Source organism: Chiloscyllium plagiosum, unplaced genomic scaffold (assembly GCF_037043375.1).
Source record: "Chiloscyllium plagiosum isolate Xiang-an unplaced genomic scaffold, Cpla_swu_hap1 HiC_scaffold_17, whole genome shotgun sequence".
Taxonomy (NCBI): domain Eukaryota; kingdom Metazoa; phylum Chordata; class Chondrichthyes; order Orectolobiformes; family Hemiscylliidae; genus Chiloscyllium; species Chiloscyllium plagiosum.
In genome coordinates this window covers 54,988,276-55,005,223 of record NW_028270155.1, presented here as the reverse complement: position 1 = coordinate 55,005,223, position 16,948 = coordinate 54,988,276, and the positions used below count along the sequence as shown (strand labels likewise).

General features: G+C 40.9%; 1 protein-coding gene across 1 annotated transcript in view; it reads left to right on the top strand.

Annotated features, from left to right (window-relative positions):
* Positions 1-359: 359 nt before the first annotated feature.
* LOC122558738 (dynein axonemal heavy chain 5-like) overlaps positions 360-16,948 on the top strand; it is a 269,744-nt gene continuing 253,155 nt past the window's right edge. The window contains exons 1-5 of the mRNA XM_087996146.1: positions 360-368; positions 802-936; positions 4,873-4,957; positions 6,675-6,835; positions 14,875-15,093. Coding sequence (XP_087852272.1) covers positions 360-368; positions 802-936; positions 4,873-4,957; positions 6,675-6,835; positions 14,875-15,093 — 609 coding nt within the window. The remainder of the gene's footprint in view (positions 369-801; positions 937-4,872; positions 4,958-6,674; positions 6,836-14,874; positions 15,094-16,948) is intronic.

The following is a 16,948-nucleotide window of genomic DNA, read 5'->3' as shown; positions in this document are numbered from 1 at the left end:
CGATGGGTTTTTGATATAATGAGCTTATTTTAAGTATAGCTAAAGTGTTGCAAGCTCATAAAACAAAAATATTGAATGCACAGTATGAATAAACTTGTATCTGTGTATTCATATTTGTGAAGTGGGGAGATACCATTCCGTTACTTATGAGACGTTGCTAACTTGATGTGAATATTTGCATTGACACATCAATGACTTTTTGCCTCGCACATTTGGCCATCCTTTGATTTTAACTCAGTCCAATTGGCTTTGACTCATAGTTTCCAGTTTGAAGAATAATTGAGGTATCTGCATTCACCTGGCTTCACTTCATTCAAATTCATCTGGCTTTCTAGCCAATTTGCTCAACCAGAAGTCAAATGGTTGCAGTAAAATTCAAATGGTTTCAGTTGAAGTCAACTGGCCAATTGAATCCTAACTGGTTTTGAATCTTTTTTTTTAGTTTTATATCATCGAACTAGACAACACATCAATGCCTTCTACTGAGATTCAAATGGTTCCAGTTAAAGTTCAGTTGGGGATACCAACTGGTTTCCAATGATCATATTCACTTATTCTGGTTGAGTCGAATTAAAAATGATGTGATGTGTTAATTCCAATAGAAAACAGCTATGGCCCACTGGTATTTAAAATTGGTTTTAATCAATTCTTCCCTGCTTTCTGGACACTGGTCCCAGCGCCAGGGTGAAAGTATTCCATTCCTTACTCTGATATAGTTATCTTGATGGGAACGCTTACAAAAGAAGTGAAAGTTCCCATATTGTTAAAAAAGGTCTTATGCTATGTTGAACTGTATTTCAGCATAAACTAAGAGAAGACCATGAAGCTAAACGGACTCAGCTAGATAGCAGATACGAATACATTTTTGAAACTGTGGCTACCTGTCTATCTCTGGAAAGGTTTGATGTTGAAGATGCCATGCTGGAAGGGACTCAAGTAAGCAAAACTCTATTTTTGTAGTTGCATAAATTTTGATTATGTTGTATTTAGGAGATAGATTGCAAAAATTATGTAACAAGTGGGAATATAAAATAGGTAATATTTGTTCCAGGCACAACATTATGAAAGATGGTCTTATTTGGTGCAGATCAATATGTGACTGACTAGGACAATGTATGTTGATTAGCATGACTATGTAAACCAAGTAGAGCAAAACTACATGTGACTTATGTTAAACTCCAGATGTTAAAAGTTAGACAGAGTCAAAGCATATTCATTGCTAGTCAGGATTTTATTTCAACTTAAACATCTCACAGCTCCAATGCTGATTTATTAATTCAGCCAAGTGCTCAGCCAATTATCCCTTCATTAATATTTAGTCATTACCTGTACCTAATTTCCCGTAGCCTTGGAAATAATCACATAACCAAGTCATAACTTTCAGGGAAGTGAAGAAAAAGTTATCATCCTCTAAGGTGTTGGCATACTATGATCCTAAGCAAGATCTGGTATTGAAATGCGATGCATCTCAGTAAGGCATTGGGGCAGTAGTAACTCAACATTGGCCCAATGGAGAGGATTGTCCAAAAGCATATGCATCCAGGACTTCAATTAATGTAGAGTGTAAATATACTCAGATAGAGAAGGAAGATTTGGTGGTCATATCTGGAGTCAGGAAGTTCCACCAATACCTTTACAGATGTAAGTTTGTAATAACAATTGCCCATAGACCCTTTTTAGGTCTACTTAAGGAGGACAAGGCAGTGCCACTGTAGCTTTAGGCTGAATTTAGCAGTGAGCTCTAATACTTAGTGTGTATAATTACAAGTTGGAACACTGTCCAGGAGGCCAAGTAACAAATGCAGGTATATTGAGCCGCCGCCTGATGGCAGATACAGCACCGGTGGTATCACCACTGGAAGATTCATAATGGTTTTAAATTTTCTGGACATGTTTCCAGTCACAGCTGACAATATCAGACATTGGACACAGAAAGATCCGGTCCTGGCAAAACCGAAACAGCTGGTGGTTTGGGGGAAACCAAAAGGCCATCACAACCAGAATTGAAAAGCTTTTGGACACAGAGAGATCAGATCATGTTAGAGGAAGGCATATTGTTATGGGGAGCAAGGGTAATTGTCCCAAGCAAATGTTGCTGCCAGATACTGGGGTTATCCACGAGTTTCCAAAATGAAGATGTTGGCAAGAAGTTATGACTGATGACCAGGATCAGATGCAGACATAGCCATGATGGTAAGGCAGTGCCCAGATTGCCAACAAGGACAAAACTTACCTCCAGCAGCTCCCCCACTTTTGTGGGAATTGTTACATATTGGCTATATAGATCCTTCCATGAGATCAATTTTTTTAGATATTGTGGACACCCACTCACAGTGGCTTGATATGCACACACTTCATTTGTCAAACATGGGGATGACGATAGAGAAACTGTGAACATTTTTTGCAATACACTGACTCCTGGAAGTGTTGATCACATAACGGGCCATTGTTTACCAGCAGGGAATCTGAGTACTTCCTAAAGTCAAATAGTATTTAATATATAAAGATAGCTCCATGCCATCCAATGCTCTGGCAGAAAGGGCAGTCCAAATGTTGAAGGTTTAAAGAAACATCCCACTGCTTCATTAGATACCAAAGTGTCCCAGTTCCTATTTGATCATAGGACCACTCCTCAAGGATAGCTCCAGCAGAGTTGCTAATGGGGAGAAAGCTCTGCACAGGTTAAATCTGATCTTTCTGCACTTGGGGTGGGGGGATACATGAAATGGCAGCAGGAACACCAATACCAGACAGAAGACCTGGCTAAGCGAGAGAGATAGCTTAATTCAGAGGACAAACTTTGGTGTAAAAATCATGTGAATGGCCCTGTATGATTAAGCAGCATGGTCAACATGAGGTCAGGTCCAGTGATGTATAAAGTTTGGGTGCGTGCAACAATCCTGAACAAACATATGGACCATATGAAAGCTACAAACTTGCAAACAGTGCGGGTGTAAAGCTCCTTGATAACCTTTCCATGTTTTGGAATCCATGGGTTCTCCCTCTCCTTCAAGCATTGAAGATACCTTGGAATCTGAGATAGACACAATGGATGTCACTGCCTCGATGTCTTTGCCACCTAAAGAAGAGAATGAATTTCTTCCGAGATGCTCCAGGAGCAAGAGATGAGTTACTGTGCGTTACACGTCACCTGTATCAGAGGTGGAGTTGGAGGAACCTGACCCAGTGCTAAAATGCCCCAGGAGGAACTATATAAAAAAAAGACTCTGAGGGGAAGGGATGCAGTGATTGTAACTAGGTCAGCCAGGTGGACCTCACAGAATATGAGTTCCCTGATTGGGATTGTTAACCTGGTCCAGCCAGGGAGCCCTGGCTGACAGATAAGAACAAGAGTATCAGACATCCTGCTCACTCCAACAGCTGGCTCTGAGAGAGCTGGATCTGCATCAAGGACTCTCTACATTTAAATAAAGGGTGACTTGGTGAAGGGGCACCAACCCTGTGGAGTTAGTTCACCAAAATTTTATGTATGCCTTGTTTTTCATTTTGACTAACTTCACAACTTCTCTTGTCATCCAAGGTTCCCAAATCTTGCCATTCATATCCTTCATTTTCATAGGAACAAGCTAGTCCTGAACTCTAATGAACTGGCTTTAAAAGATTTCCACAATCTGGCATGTAGATTGTCAGAGCCTGGGGATTTATCAATTTTTAGCCCCATTAATTGTTCCAGTAAAATTTTCTTTCCAATGCTAATTTCCTTCAACTCCTCATTCTCCAGAGACACTAATCCAAGAACTCTCTGGTTATCTTCCTCAGTGAAAACAGACATAAAGAAATCATTTAGTTTCTCTACCATTTCTCTACTATTCATTATAAAATCTCTTGACACAGCCAGTAACGGCCCCACATTCACTTCAGTCAAACATTTCCTTTTAACTTTCTTATAGAAGCTTTTACAACCCTTTTGATCTGTTTTGCAGATTGTATTCAAATTCTATTCTACATTTCCTAATCGGTTTCTTGAGCCGCCTTTGCTGTTTTCTATAAACTTCCCAATCCTCAGCATGATTGTTATTTCTGGCAACATTACAGGCCTTTTCTCTTAATCTTATACAATCCATAAATTGCTTTGTTAGCCATGTTTGATTGACCATTTTTGAGTTTTTGAACCTTGAAGGAATGTACAATTACAGTAAATCATGGAATCATTCGTTAAAGATATGCATTACCTATGTACCGTCATGTTGTCTAATATACTTTCCAATCAGCCTCACCTGTCCATAATTTCCCTTGTTCAGAATTAACATCCTTACTTTCAACCATAACATTTCATTACAAATATAGGATCAAAAATAGAGGAGGGAAATAAACAGACAGAGGCTGTTCCTTGATAATTTCAATCTTGGAGATGAAGGAATTAATGTGATCTTGTTTGTATTTGGCATTGGAAGGTGTGTGGTGAGATTTGAGATGGCAATTTTCTCATGGATGAAACAGTCTGTGGGAATAGCATGGATGAAAGACCATAAACAACAGAGGAAATTAGGATATCAGAAATCAGAAATATAGAGTCAAGGTAGAATTGAACAAATCAACAATATGGGATGGCTTATTATAAAATTCCTGTGCTAAGAAGAATTTTGGGTTGAAACTGAACTAAAATACTTCTGAGAATCATTAGTGCCAGGATAGTGTGCATGTGTATATCGAGGGCTTTGCAGAGATTGCAGTTAAGTGCACATTGATGTTTCTGCTCAGAAATGATCATATACAATTGCACTGTTCAAACTTGTGACTGGGAGCAGATAATTTAATTCTTAGCCAGAGATAATGCATGGAACATCGGAGCAGAACAGAACATGTGACTAAAGACAAAAAGATGTTTGATTCTATGTTTTTCTTTTTCAGCTGGAACGAATTGATAAGTTTTTTATTGCTGATGGTAGACAAAGCCTTTTGTTCTTCTATCAGGAAGTGGACCTTCCAGAAACAGGTTATTCTTTACTAAATATGATATTGTTTGCAGCACTTAATTCAAAATCCTGTCTCACAAATTATTGAAGTTACATAAATAATCACATTCATTATAGTCAATTGCTACTTTATTTTAAAAGCAGATCATTTGATTTCTTAGTGCTGTCTTAAAGTTGAGAAGAAATTCAAGTCCATCGTTTCTATTTCACCTTTTATTCTACCCTTTTTAAAATTTTCTTTTCCCTTTACCACTCCTAAACTCCTCTTTACCGTGCCTCCTTTAAAGTGTTGCCATAGTGCCAAGCTTAATTTCTGTTTGATAAGTTTATAGCTTCCTTAAATATCTCTCTTGATTTTTTTGAGGGGCCCAGTGAGACAATTGTCATTACCCCCATTCAAGCAGCAACCCTAACTGTTCTATGCTTATGTCTTATCAAGCTTCACATTCAGCACACCCACTGGGGGCTAATCTTGTTGGTTTCATCCTTCATCTAAAGCATTCCTTCGAGTGATGACCTGGCTGATTCTGCCTCTGGATCTGTTAGAGTGATGGATCCGTACAAACTTTGGCCCAACTCCTTCATGCCAACCAGAGTCCCAAAACTGAACTAGTCCCATTTGCCTAAGAGTGGCCCTTACCCCTCTAAATCTTTCCTATCCATGTGCCTATCTAAATGTCTTCTAAATGTTGTAATTGTACTAGCCTCTATCACTTCCTCTGACAGCTCATTCCAAATGTGCACCACCCTCTTTATGAAAATGTTGCCCCTTGGGTCCCTTTTAAATCTTTCCCTTCTCACCTTAAACCTATGCCTTCTAGTTTTGGACTCCCCTGCCCTGGGGAAGAAACCTTGGCTATTCACCTTACCTATGCTTCTCATGATTTTATAAACCTTCAAAAGGTCAGCCTGACCCTCCTATACTCTGGGGTAAATATCCCAGCCTATCCAGCCACTTTCTATAAACTCAAACCCTTCAGTCTTGGTAACATCTTTGTAAATCCTTTTTGCACCCTTTTCAGTTTAGTAACATCCTTCCTATAGCAGGGTGACCAGAATTGTATGCAGTGCTCAAATGTGGCCTTACTCATACCTTGTACAGCCATAACATGACACCCCAATTCCTGTATTCAATGGTCTGACCAATGAAGACAAGCGTACCAAATGCCATCTTCACCGCCCTGTCTACATGTGACTCTTTCAAGGAACTATGTACCTACACACTCGATCTCTCTATTTGACAATACTCCCCAAGGCCCTACTACTAACTGGTAAAAATCCTACCTTGGTTTGTCTTAGCAAAATGCAATATCTCACATTTATCTAAAATAAGATGGGAGTGTGATTTCCTAGTTTTGGTTTCTGTAATTGATAGTGTTGGGGAGCAGGTTGAGTCCTTGTTTTGTGTTTTGAGATCTTTCTGGGAGTGTTCTATCTTTAGCTTTTTTTTAAACTTTTTTTCCTATAATTAACTTCTGATTTGTGATGAAGAAAAATATGCAGCTTTGTGTGAATATGTCTCAAAGATGAACCATCATGTTAACTAACTCAACAGAAAAAACATCTATCAAACCAGATTTCATCCTGGGATCTGATTTGTCCACTATCACTGGAGTCATAACAATATTATAATCAAATAATTATTAAGTATTGAATCACTGTTAGTACTAATGAAATAATTTCAGGGCAGGTTTAGGCACATATTGTTTTCAACAATAGTTTTAATTTATTTTCTAGTTGTTCTCGGGGCAAGCGGACCCATGCCAGGATCTTCAAGCTATGGTAAAGTGTTAAAGCTGTTTCTTACTGATGGCAAGCAAGCTGCTTTGACTGGAATTTGTATTGCCTTTCTACGAGGCAGTGCCAACAGAGCTATCACATGTGAAAACATATACAGGGTAAATTTTGAAAAAAAAAGTCATTCTGGTCTTGTGATTGTTTCAGGATTTTGATACTGTGACTGTATTGTGTCTCCAAGTCAAGATGGTTTATAGCTCAAATGTAATGCTATCTGAGTACATTCTAGCCTTGTCCTGTAGATGCTGGAGATTGCAGGTTCAGAAGGTGCTGTCAAAGAAATCTTGAAGAGTCACTGCCATATATTCTGTGGCTAACAAATTACAGCCACAGTAAATGGGCGGCATGGTGGCACAGTGGTTAGCACTGTTGCCTCACAGCGCCAGAGACCCGGGTTCAATTCCCGCCTCAGGCGACTGACTGTGTGGAGTTTGCACATTCTCCCCGTGTCTGCGTGGGTTTCCTCCGGGTGCTCCGGTTTCCTCCCACAGTCCAAAGATGTGCAGGTCAGGTGAATTGGCCATGCTAAATTGCCCATAGTGTTAGGTAAGGGGTAGATGTAGGTGTATGGGTGGGTTGCGCTTCGGCGGGGCAGTGTGGACTTGTTGGGCCGAAGGGCCTGTTTCCACACTGTAAGTAATTTAATCTAAACTGATAATAGAAGTGACCATATTTAGATTTATGGATTAAAATGTCAATTAAAAGGATTTCCTTGTATTGGATAATGTTGAGCTTCCTGAGTGTTATTGGATCTGCATCTCTCTCCAATGAATAATATTCCTATGCACTCTTAATTTGTGCCATGTAAGCAGTGAAGAGGCTTTGCAATATTTTGATATGCAATTCATAGAGTGTATTTGGGACATTTTCTAGAACAATATGCTGTGAGCCAATCAGGAATAAAGATATTTTAGATCTGGTGATGTCTAATGAGGCAGATTTAATAAGTGATGTCAGAGTAAAAGATCCCCGAGAAAACTATGAACACAACGTGGAAGAATTTAGTATTCAGTTTGAGAGGAAGGAATATGTGTCAGAAACAACTGTGCTAAATTTAAGTAAGGAATGAGGGAAAGGCCTATCTAAAATGGACTGGGAAAGCTGTTTGGTGGCAAAGACAGTTGAGAACAAATGGCAGATTTTTAAAGAAATAGTTCATGGTTCACAACAAAGATATCATTGTTAGCAATCACTGGCTAACGGGTATGACTGTCCACCTAGGAAATTCCTTGTCACTGATCAAAGGTGTATCCCTTTGAGAAAGAAGGATTCTGGGAAAGGGATAAGCCAACCATGATTAACAGGGAAGTTAAGGCTAGCACCAAATTTAAAGAAAAATATACAGGGATTGTGAAAGTCTTAAAAAATCAAAAATACCCCAATACAATAGAAAGACAAGATAAATTTTGAGGGTAAACTTGGAAGTAATGTCAAGATGGATAATCTGAGCTTCAAATATATAAAAAGTAAGACAGAGGCCAATGTTAACATAGGTCCCTTAGAGAAGGAGGTTAGGTATATAATAATGGGAAACCAGAAAATGTTGAATGAGTTGAACATGTACTTTGCAGCCATCTCCATGGTAGAAGACACAAATAATATTTCAAAATTGCCAAATAATTAAGAAGCAAAATGGAGAGGAAATAATAAATAAATAAATATCACTAGAAAAGAAATGCTAGGGAAACTATTAGGGCTAAATACTAATATGACCCTTCAACTTGAAGGGATACATGTAAGATATTCCAAGATTTTCCAATGCATTTGATAAGATACCACACATCAGGCTGCTAATAGGATAAGAGCCCCTGGTGTTGGAGTTAGTGTATTAACACGGATAGAGGACTGGCTAACTAAAAGAAGACAGAGAATTGGCGTTATGGATGTATTTTCAGGAAGGCAACCTGTGTGCCACAGGAGTCAGTGCTGGGGCCATAGCTGTTTACAACATATATTAAAGACCTGGATGAGGAAAATGAAAGTATTGGAATTAAGTTTGTGATGAAACAAAAGTAGTTGGGAAGGCAAGTTAGCAGGATAATTCCTGCAGAGGAAAAAGACAGGCTAAGTAAATGGGCAAAAACTTGGCAACTAGAATATAAGGCGGAAGAACATGTGAATACGACATTTGGCAGGAAGAATAGAGGAGCTGAATGTTAATTAAATGGAGATAAACTGCAAAAAGCTACAGAACAGTGGGTTTTGGGAGTCATCATACATGAATCATAAAACACTGGCATAGAATTTCAGCAAATATTAGGAATGGCAAATGGAATGTTGATCTTTATTTCAAAGGAAATGAAGTATAAAAACAGTGACATATTCTTAAAACTATACAAGACACTAATCAGACCACAGCTGGAATACTGTGGACAGTTTTGGAACCCTTATCTAAGGAAATTTATATCAGAATAGGAGGCAGTCTATAAAAGATTCACTGGGTTGAGTAGGTTGGGCCTGTACTCATAGGAGTTTACAAGAATGAGAAGCAACTTTGTTAAATGTACAAGATTCTTACGGCACTTAGCAGGGTGGATGCAAAGAGGCTGTTTTCACTTGTGGGAGAGTCTAGGACCAGAGGGCATAATCTCAGAATAAGGAATCGCCCATTCAAGATGGAGATAAGAACAAATTTCCTTTTTCAGAGGGTAGTGAATCTATGGAACTCTTTACTGCAGAGATTGGGTTGTTAAGTACATTCAAGGCTGAGATAGGTCGATTTTTAATCAGTAAGATAATCAAGGGTGATGGGGAAAAGGTAGGAAAATGGAGTTGTGGAAGATCTCATGTGGCATAATTATTCCTTGCTGTTAATTAGTCCAGGTTTTGCAGCATGCTGCATAGATTGTTCAGATAATGTATCAGTGTGCAATCAGGCAGAGCAGCTTCACAGCTGACATTATACTGGAGAGAAGCTCATTGATGAAGCACTGAGAGTGGTTGGGTGTGAGACACTACCATGAAGGATTCCTTCAATAAGGTGAGGTATTTTGTATTCAAAGAATCACAACATTTTCCTCTCCAATCACTGAAGGATTTCATTCTGATCCTAAGTGAATTCAGTTTTACAGGTTTCTCTGGAGTCACGGAAAAATACTGACGAGACATCATTCTCATGCAGTAAAAATGAAAAGACATTTTATACAATGACTAATTAATTCTACGAGAGTTCGAGTTGAAGCTGACATACAGAAATGTAAAGCAGTTTTTTTTTCCCCAGAACTCATGAATTTAAATGGAACCTTGTGAAAAGTCTCGAAGTAGGAAGGTTTACTGGAAAGCCAGCACATTGCTGAATATTTGCTGATTATCAAGGGAGCTGGAAATGAAAATTTATTCATTGGAACTATTATTATGAATTAATTTGGAGTTTAGTCTCACTCTGAAAATAATTTTTTAAAATCGCTAAAAAAATATAAGGAGATGTTCCCAAACATAAATTATTCTAAATCTTCCCTGGAATATTGTTTTCAGCACCTTGAATATTTGTGGAAGTGAAATCCTTGTCAGTATTTTTTCTGGCAAACAAATTAGTTCACTTATATAAAAGTTCTCTCTGTACTTTAATAAATGAATTTAAGTAACTAAAGGATATATTAAAATGTAGCAGAGGACACTTGTGTTCAAATGTATCAGTGTTTCAGATGTTCCTCAGAATTGTTCCTTCTCTGCTGCTGTTACTTTACCAGAGACAAAATAAAACTGCAGATGCTGGAATCCAAAGTAGACAAGCAGGAGGCTGGAAGAACACAGAAAGCCAGGCAGCATCCGGAGGTGGAAAAATCGACATTTCATGTGTAACCCTTTTTCAGGACTAGGGGTGGGTGTAGGGGAAGCTGCAGATAAAAGGGGAGGTGGGTCAGGGTGGTGAAGTGGGGATAGGTGAAGACAGGCAAAGGGTACAACCTGGTTGGTCAATGGGAGGAATGAATCTGGTAGGTGGCTGGGAGGAGGGGAAGGGAAGGGGAGGGGCTGGGAAGGGAGTTGGAGGAAGGGCAGGGAGGTTATTTGAAATTGGAGAGCTCAATGTTGAGTCCTCTGGGCTGTAGGCTGCTCAGGCAGAAGATGAGGCGTTGTTACACAATTTGTGGTTTGATTCATTGTGGCAATGGAGGAGGCCAAGGATGGTCATGTCAGAAAGGGAGTGGGAAGGGGAATTAAAATGGGCAGTGACTGGGAGGCCTGGTTGGCTCCTCCAGGCCTGGCTGAGATGCTCGGTGATACATTCCCTAAGTTTACATTTGGTCTCCCCGATGTAGAGAATTCCATATTGGGAGAACCTGATGAGGTAAACTTGGTTGGAAGAGAGATAGGTGAACCTCTGTCTTATCTGGAAGGACTGTTTGGGGCCCTAATGGAGATGGGGTGGGGGTGGGGTGGTGTGCCAGCAGATTTTGCATCTTTTCCGGTTGAAGGGAAGGTACCTGGGTATTCGGGAGGCGTTGGTGGGGAGAGTTGTGCAAACCAAGGACTGTCGAAGGTAACGGTGCTTGCGGAAGGCCGAGAGGGGAGTGGTGGGGAGTAGAAGATGTTCTTGGTGGTGGGGTCTAGTTGGAGTTGGCAAAAGTGTTTAAGGATGATGCGTTGGATGTGGAGACTGGTGGGTTGGTAGGTGAGGACAAGGGGGACCTGTCTTTATTGCATTGGGGGGGCAGTTTAGAGCAATGGAATGGGGAATGGAGGTGGTGCAGTGGAGGGCTGTCTAAATGACAGAGAGAGCAAAAGCAAATTGTTCAAAATAGGTAGACATCTGGAATGCTTGGGAGTGGAATGTCTCCTTGTCTGAGCAGATGAGGCAGAGGCGGAAGAATTGGGAGAACGGGATAGAGTTCTTGCAGGATACTGCGTGGGAGGAGATGTAGTCCAGGTAGTCATGAGAGTCCGTGTGTTTGTAGTAAATGTCCGTCTGGAGACTGTCACCAGAGATGGAAATGGAAAGGTCAAGAAAGCGGAGAAAATGTCCGAGATGGACCAAGTGAATTTGAAAGTGGGGTGGAAGCTGTGGGCAAAGTCAATGAACTGTTCCAGTTCAGCCTGGGTGCAGGACGCTGCACTGATGCAATCATCGATGTAATGGCGGAACAGTTGGGGCACAGTGTAGGTATTGAAGAGGAACTGTTTGACATAGCCGGCAAAGAGGCAAGTATAGCTGGGGCCCAACCAAGTGCTCATTGCCACCCTCTGGATTTGGAGGAAGTGGGAGGAGTTAAAGGAAAAGTTATTCAGGGTGAGGCCTCCGCCACCCCCTTTATCTTCAGCTCCCTCTGTACCCAACCCCAGTCCTGAAGAAGTGTTACACCGGGAACGTTGACTTCTCCATCTCCTGATGCTGCCTGGCTTGCTGTGTTTTTCCAGCCTCCTGCCTATCTACTTTGTTACTTCACCAGAAGCACAGCTGAATCCTATTTGGTTTGTAAAGTAATGCAAATGGAATGGGAACAACTCTGAGGAATTTTGATTCTTGTTGAGAGTCATTTTAGCACAAAAGCAAAAACTATGAATGTTGGAAATCTGAAATAAAACCAGAAAAACTTGGAAATCCTGAACTCAGATAGAGAGAGGGAAAAACAGAGTTAATGCTTCAAGACTGATCTTTTTGATCAGAGACAATGGAAGGTCATCAGCTTGAAAAATGAACCCTGTTTTTCTCCCCACAGACTAAAGGAGAATAATTTTGACCCTAATGTTACTTAATTCTGTTTGACCCCAAATTTTGATTTATTTTTATTTGTTCATGTGGACAAATAAATGTGGATGTCTCTGGATAGGCCAGCATTTATCTCGGATCCCTAATTGCCTGCGAGAAGACAGTGATGAACTGTCTGAACCACTGAACCACATGGATAGAGGTGAGGGGGGAGATTTTAGGTACACTCACTGTTCAGAACAGAATTCCAGCACTTGATCCATAAAACAATGGCAATGTAGTTCCAAGTCAGGATGATGTGTAGCTTGAAGGAGAACTTGCAATTCACTGCAATATAATTAGTTGTTTTGATTTTTAAAAATCTTTTACTTTATAATTTCAGAATATAAGCTGATGATGTGTAACCTTTTATGGGAATGAAGAGAAAAATAAAATTCATCTCTTGCTTTCTTTCAATTTTTCTTTCTGTACTTCCCCAAGTCTCACATTCCACAGTTATGATGTTATAGGAGCATAAATCATATGGGCTATGGTGAGAAAAGTGGCAGAATTACATGAGAAGTCCAGTGAGGCCTATGTTGATATTGGGAACAACTTGAATCTTTCTTGCAAGGCCCAGGCATCAAGACGAGACTTTCATTGGGCAGTGGCGTATTGCCTGTTTGGTGGCATTATGTTTGCTAATGACCTTAGTAATGATGCATCTCACCCATTTCAGCTGAGCAAACTAGATGCCAAGTATTCTTGAAATGGAAGTCAGAATGGATAGTAGGTGACTTCAATTTGCTGCTTGCTCCAAAGGACCTCCATGTTGGAAACCAGGCACCAACATCTCAGGGCATGATCCATGGGTATCAGCTGTGCACACCAACATCCATTGGCATCTGGCATGTGCCAGCTTCTAAGAACCAGCATTGCCCATCTCTGATTCATTTTGGGAACTTTAGTGCTACACTTTGGGGTGCAATGGGAACTACTGAAATGTTGCAGCAAGGACACTGTGTGCTCAGGGACACACACAGCTCACAGACTGGATCAGACTGCATCTCTGGGCTGTTTGTTTGTTCTCTTAGTGCTCCCACTTTGAGCATACCTGAATGCTCATGGCATCCTTGCCTTGCCTTTCTGTGCCTTGACCATCAGCCAAATATATAAGGCTCACAGTTTGGCTGTAATACCTTGCCATTAAACATAGACACAAAGCCAGGAAGTTTGTTATGATTGTGAGCGGGATTCAGTCAAGTAAAGAGAGCTAGCCTTTGGTCTTGGGTCCTGACACAATATGTCAAGAATAGCCTTGATACCAGTCCAGGAGCTTGGACACAGTTAGCTTCTTGGGGTGATCAGAGTCAGGGTCTTCTTGTGGTGAGGAGCTGAATTTCAGGCTTCTTGACTGTTTCTGTCCTATTGTTGGCTATTTTGCTCCTGAATTGAAAGAGAGAGAGAGAGAGAGAGAGAGACAGGTAAGGAAGATGAAAGTCAATGGTACAGCCGTTACTTTTGGTGCAGATGAGGAGGCAGCATGTGGGCAGTCAGGGTTACTGGCATTTGGGGTTGAGGTGGGTGACTGAATATGAGAAGATGTTTCAGATAACAGAGAGAATGGAGGAAGCTGACCTAGCGACAAAGCTCATTGATCTTCTTCCAAATTGTTCTCCAGACAATTGAGACTGTATCTGGGCAGCAACCTTGGACCAGGCTGGCACGGTTTGGTTTTTTTGACCTCCTTTGCTGGTCCTGGTGAAGGGAAACATCCTGCCTTTGCACCGTCAGTCCACCAGGACCTCCAGTTCTCTGTCCACAAAGCAAGACACTGATTTTGCCTCTGTGTCATTTCAGGGACAAGCATCAAGAAATGTGCAGGGCAGCTGTGCACTAGCAGCACTTGTTTTGCTGCACAACAGCTTTTTTAAAGATGGCGCCAGCGATACCAGTCAACCCTGGGTTATACTAGCATTGGGAAGTTGTTCTGGGCATGGGGTGTTGGTGGACTGGGGCTAGCTCCGGGTAAGAGAGGCACCGAAGATGTGGGGTATGAAGTTATCAAAGCAAACCACAGATGCTGCCAGACCTGCCGAGTTTCTCCAGCATTTTTGGAGTTAATGAGGCATGTTTGGTAAGATACAGCAAGAGATCTCACTGGGCCTTGCACAGAGTATTCTCCAGGAGACCTGAGTAAATTAGTCAAAAATAGTAAGATACAGCTCCTTCTCTCTTTCACTTTCTGTTTGTACTTCATTTTGTCTCCCTCTTTATTTCCTCTATATGGCTCATGCAGTTTCATTGTCCAATCTATAGCCAGATCTTTCAAATATTTTCTTGCGGTCCCTTCCTCTGTTAAAGAACAACCCACTCTCCTTTCATTTGCTCTTTGTGCATCATGAAGTACTAACTGAACTGTAGTACATTTATCTAGAAAGTCACAACATGTTTTTTTTTGTACTAGTTGATAAGTGTCTTTTTTCTTTTAAGTAAACATCTTTTATTTTCTAGGAAGTAAGTTTCAGTGTCTTGGATGCTGGAAGAATTGGATTGTTGAAATCTGTTGAACAACTGTTGGGTGATGCATTTTTACCAGTGCTGAAGAATATGAATCAAGGATGGGGACAGTTGAACAAGCCTGAATCTATGACAATTAGACAAGAATTTCTGAATTCACTGGATGGGTTTGTCAACACACTCTCTGCAGCACAGCAGAATCTGGCTAAAGAGGTAAAAAGTCTAATCTGTTCTAAAAATTTTGTCCACTTAACAGAACAAATAATGAAGGAAAAAAATGGTCCACAGTTGGGGAGAAAGAATAGGGTATGGGTTTTGGTAAAGAGTGATGTGGACATGATAGGCAGAATATCCACTTCTTGCATTGTAATTTTCTATGGTCCTCTCCAAAATTGCGTATTATTTAGTGAATGGGGTGTAGTAACATAGTGGTTGTTAGTGAAACAGTAATCCAAAAGTCTGGAATAAATCAAATGCTGGCAAATAGGATTAGGTCAGATTGGGATGTCTGGTCGGTGTGGATGAGTTGGACCGAAGAGTCTGTTTTGATGCTGTATGACTCTGTGACGAAATGATTCAGGTGAAATCTCATCATGAAGGCTAGGGCATTCAAATTTAATTTAAAAACATTGAAATGAAAGAATAATATTGGTAACAGTTACTATGAAACTGACAGGTTGTTGTAAAAATTCATCTGGTTCAATAATGTTTTTTAGGGAAGAAAATCTTCCATCTTACAGGTCTGTGACTCGAGAACCACAGATATGTGATTGTCTATTGACCGGCTACTGAAATAGACTATCAATCCACTCAGTCGAGAGTGTGGTGCTGGAAAAGAATAGCAGGTCAGGCAGCATCTGAGGAGCAGGGGAATCCTGCTCCAAGAATGCTGCCTGACCTGCTGTGCTTTTCCAGCACCACTGTCTTGACTCTGATCTCCAGCATCTGCAGTCCTCACTTTCTCCTATTAATCCACTCAGTTACATTTGATATCACCTTCTCATGGACAATTCGGGAGTAATTGCTGTCCTTACCAGTGGTAGAAAAATTTTGAAATTAATGAAAAAAGTCAAGCTTGACGGTCCAACTCATCCATGCCGCCCAGATATCTGAACCTAATCTAGTCCCTTTTGCCAGCACCTGGCCCATATCCCTCCAAACGCTTCCTATTTATATACCCATCCAGATGCCTTTAAAATGCTGTAATTGTAACAGCCTCCACCACTTCCTCTGGCAGCTCATTCCATACACACACCACCCTCTGCATGAAAACATTGCCCCTTAGGTTCTTGTGATATCTTCCCTCTCTCACCCTAAACATATGCCCTCTAGTTCTGGACTCCCTGACCCCAGGAAAAGGATTTTGTCTATTTACTCTACCAATGCCCCTCATGATTTTATAAACCTCTATGAGGTTACCCCTCAGCCTTCAACGCTCCGGGGAAAACAGCCCCAGCCTATTCAACATCTCCCAATATCTCAAATCCTCCAACCCTGACAACATCCTTGTAAATCTTTTCTGAACCCTTGCAAGTTTCACAACATCTTTCCAATAGGAAGGAGACCAGAATTGCACGCAATATTCCAAAAGTGGCCTAACCAATGTCCTGTACAGCCGCAACATGACCTCCCAACTCCTGTACTCAATACTCTAACCAACAAAGGAAAGCATACCAAGCGCCTTCTTCACTATCCTATCTACCTGCGACTCCACTTTCAAGGAGCTATGAACCTGCACTCCAAGATCTCTTTGTTCAGCAACACTCCCGAGGATCTTACCATTAAGTGTATAAGTCTTGCTCTGATTTGCTTTTCCAAAATGCAGCACCTCACATTTATCTAAGTTAAACTCCATCTGCCACTCCTCAGCCCACTGGCCCATCTGATCAAGATCCTGTTGTACTCTGAGGTAACCTTCTTCGCTGTCCACTACATCTCCAATTTTGGTGTCCGCAGAGGTAAATGTAGGGGAATGGGTCTGAGTGGGTTGCGCTTCGGCGGGTCGGTGTGGACATGTTGGGCCAAAGGGCCTGTTTCCACACTGTAAGTAATCTAATCTAAACTCTTA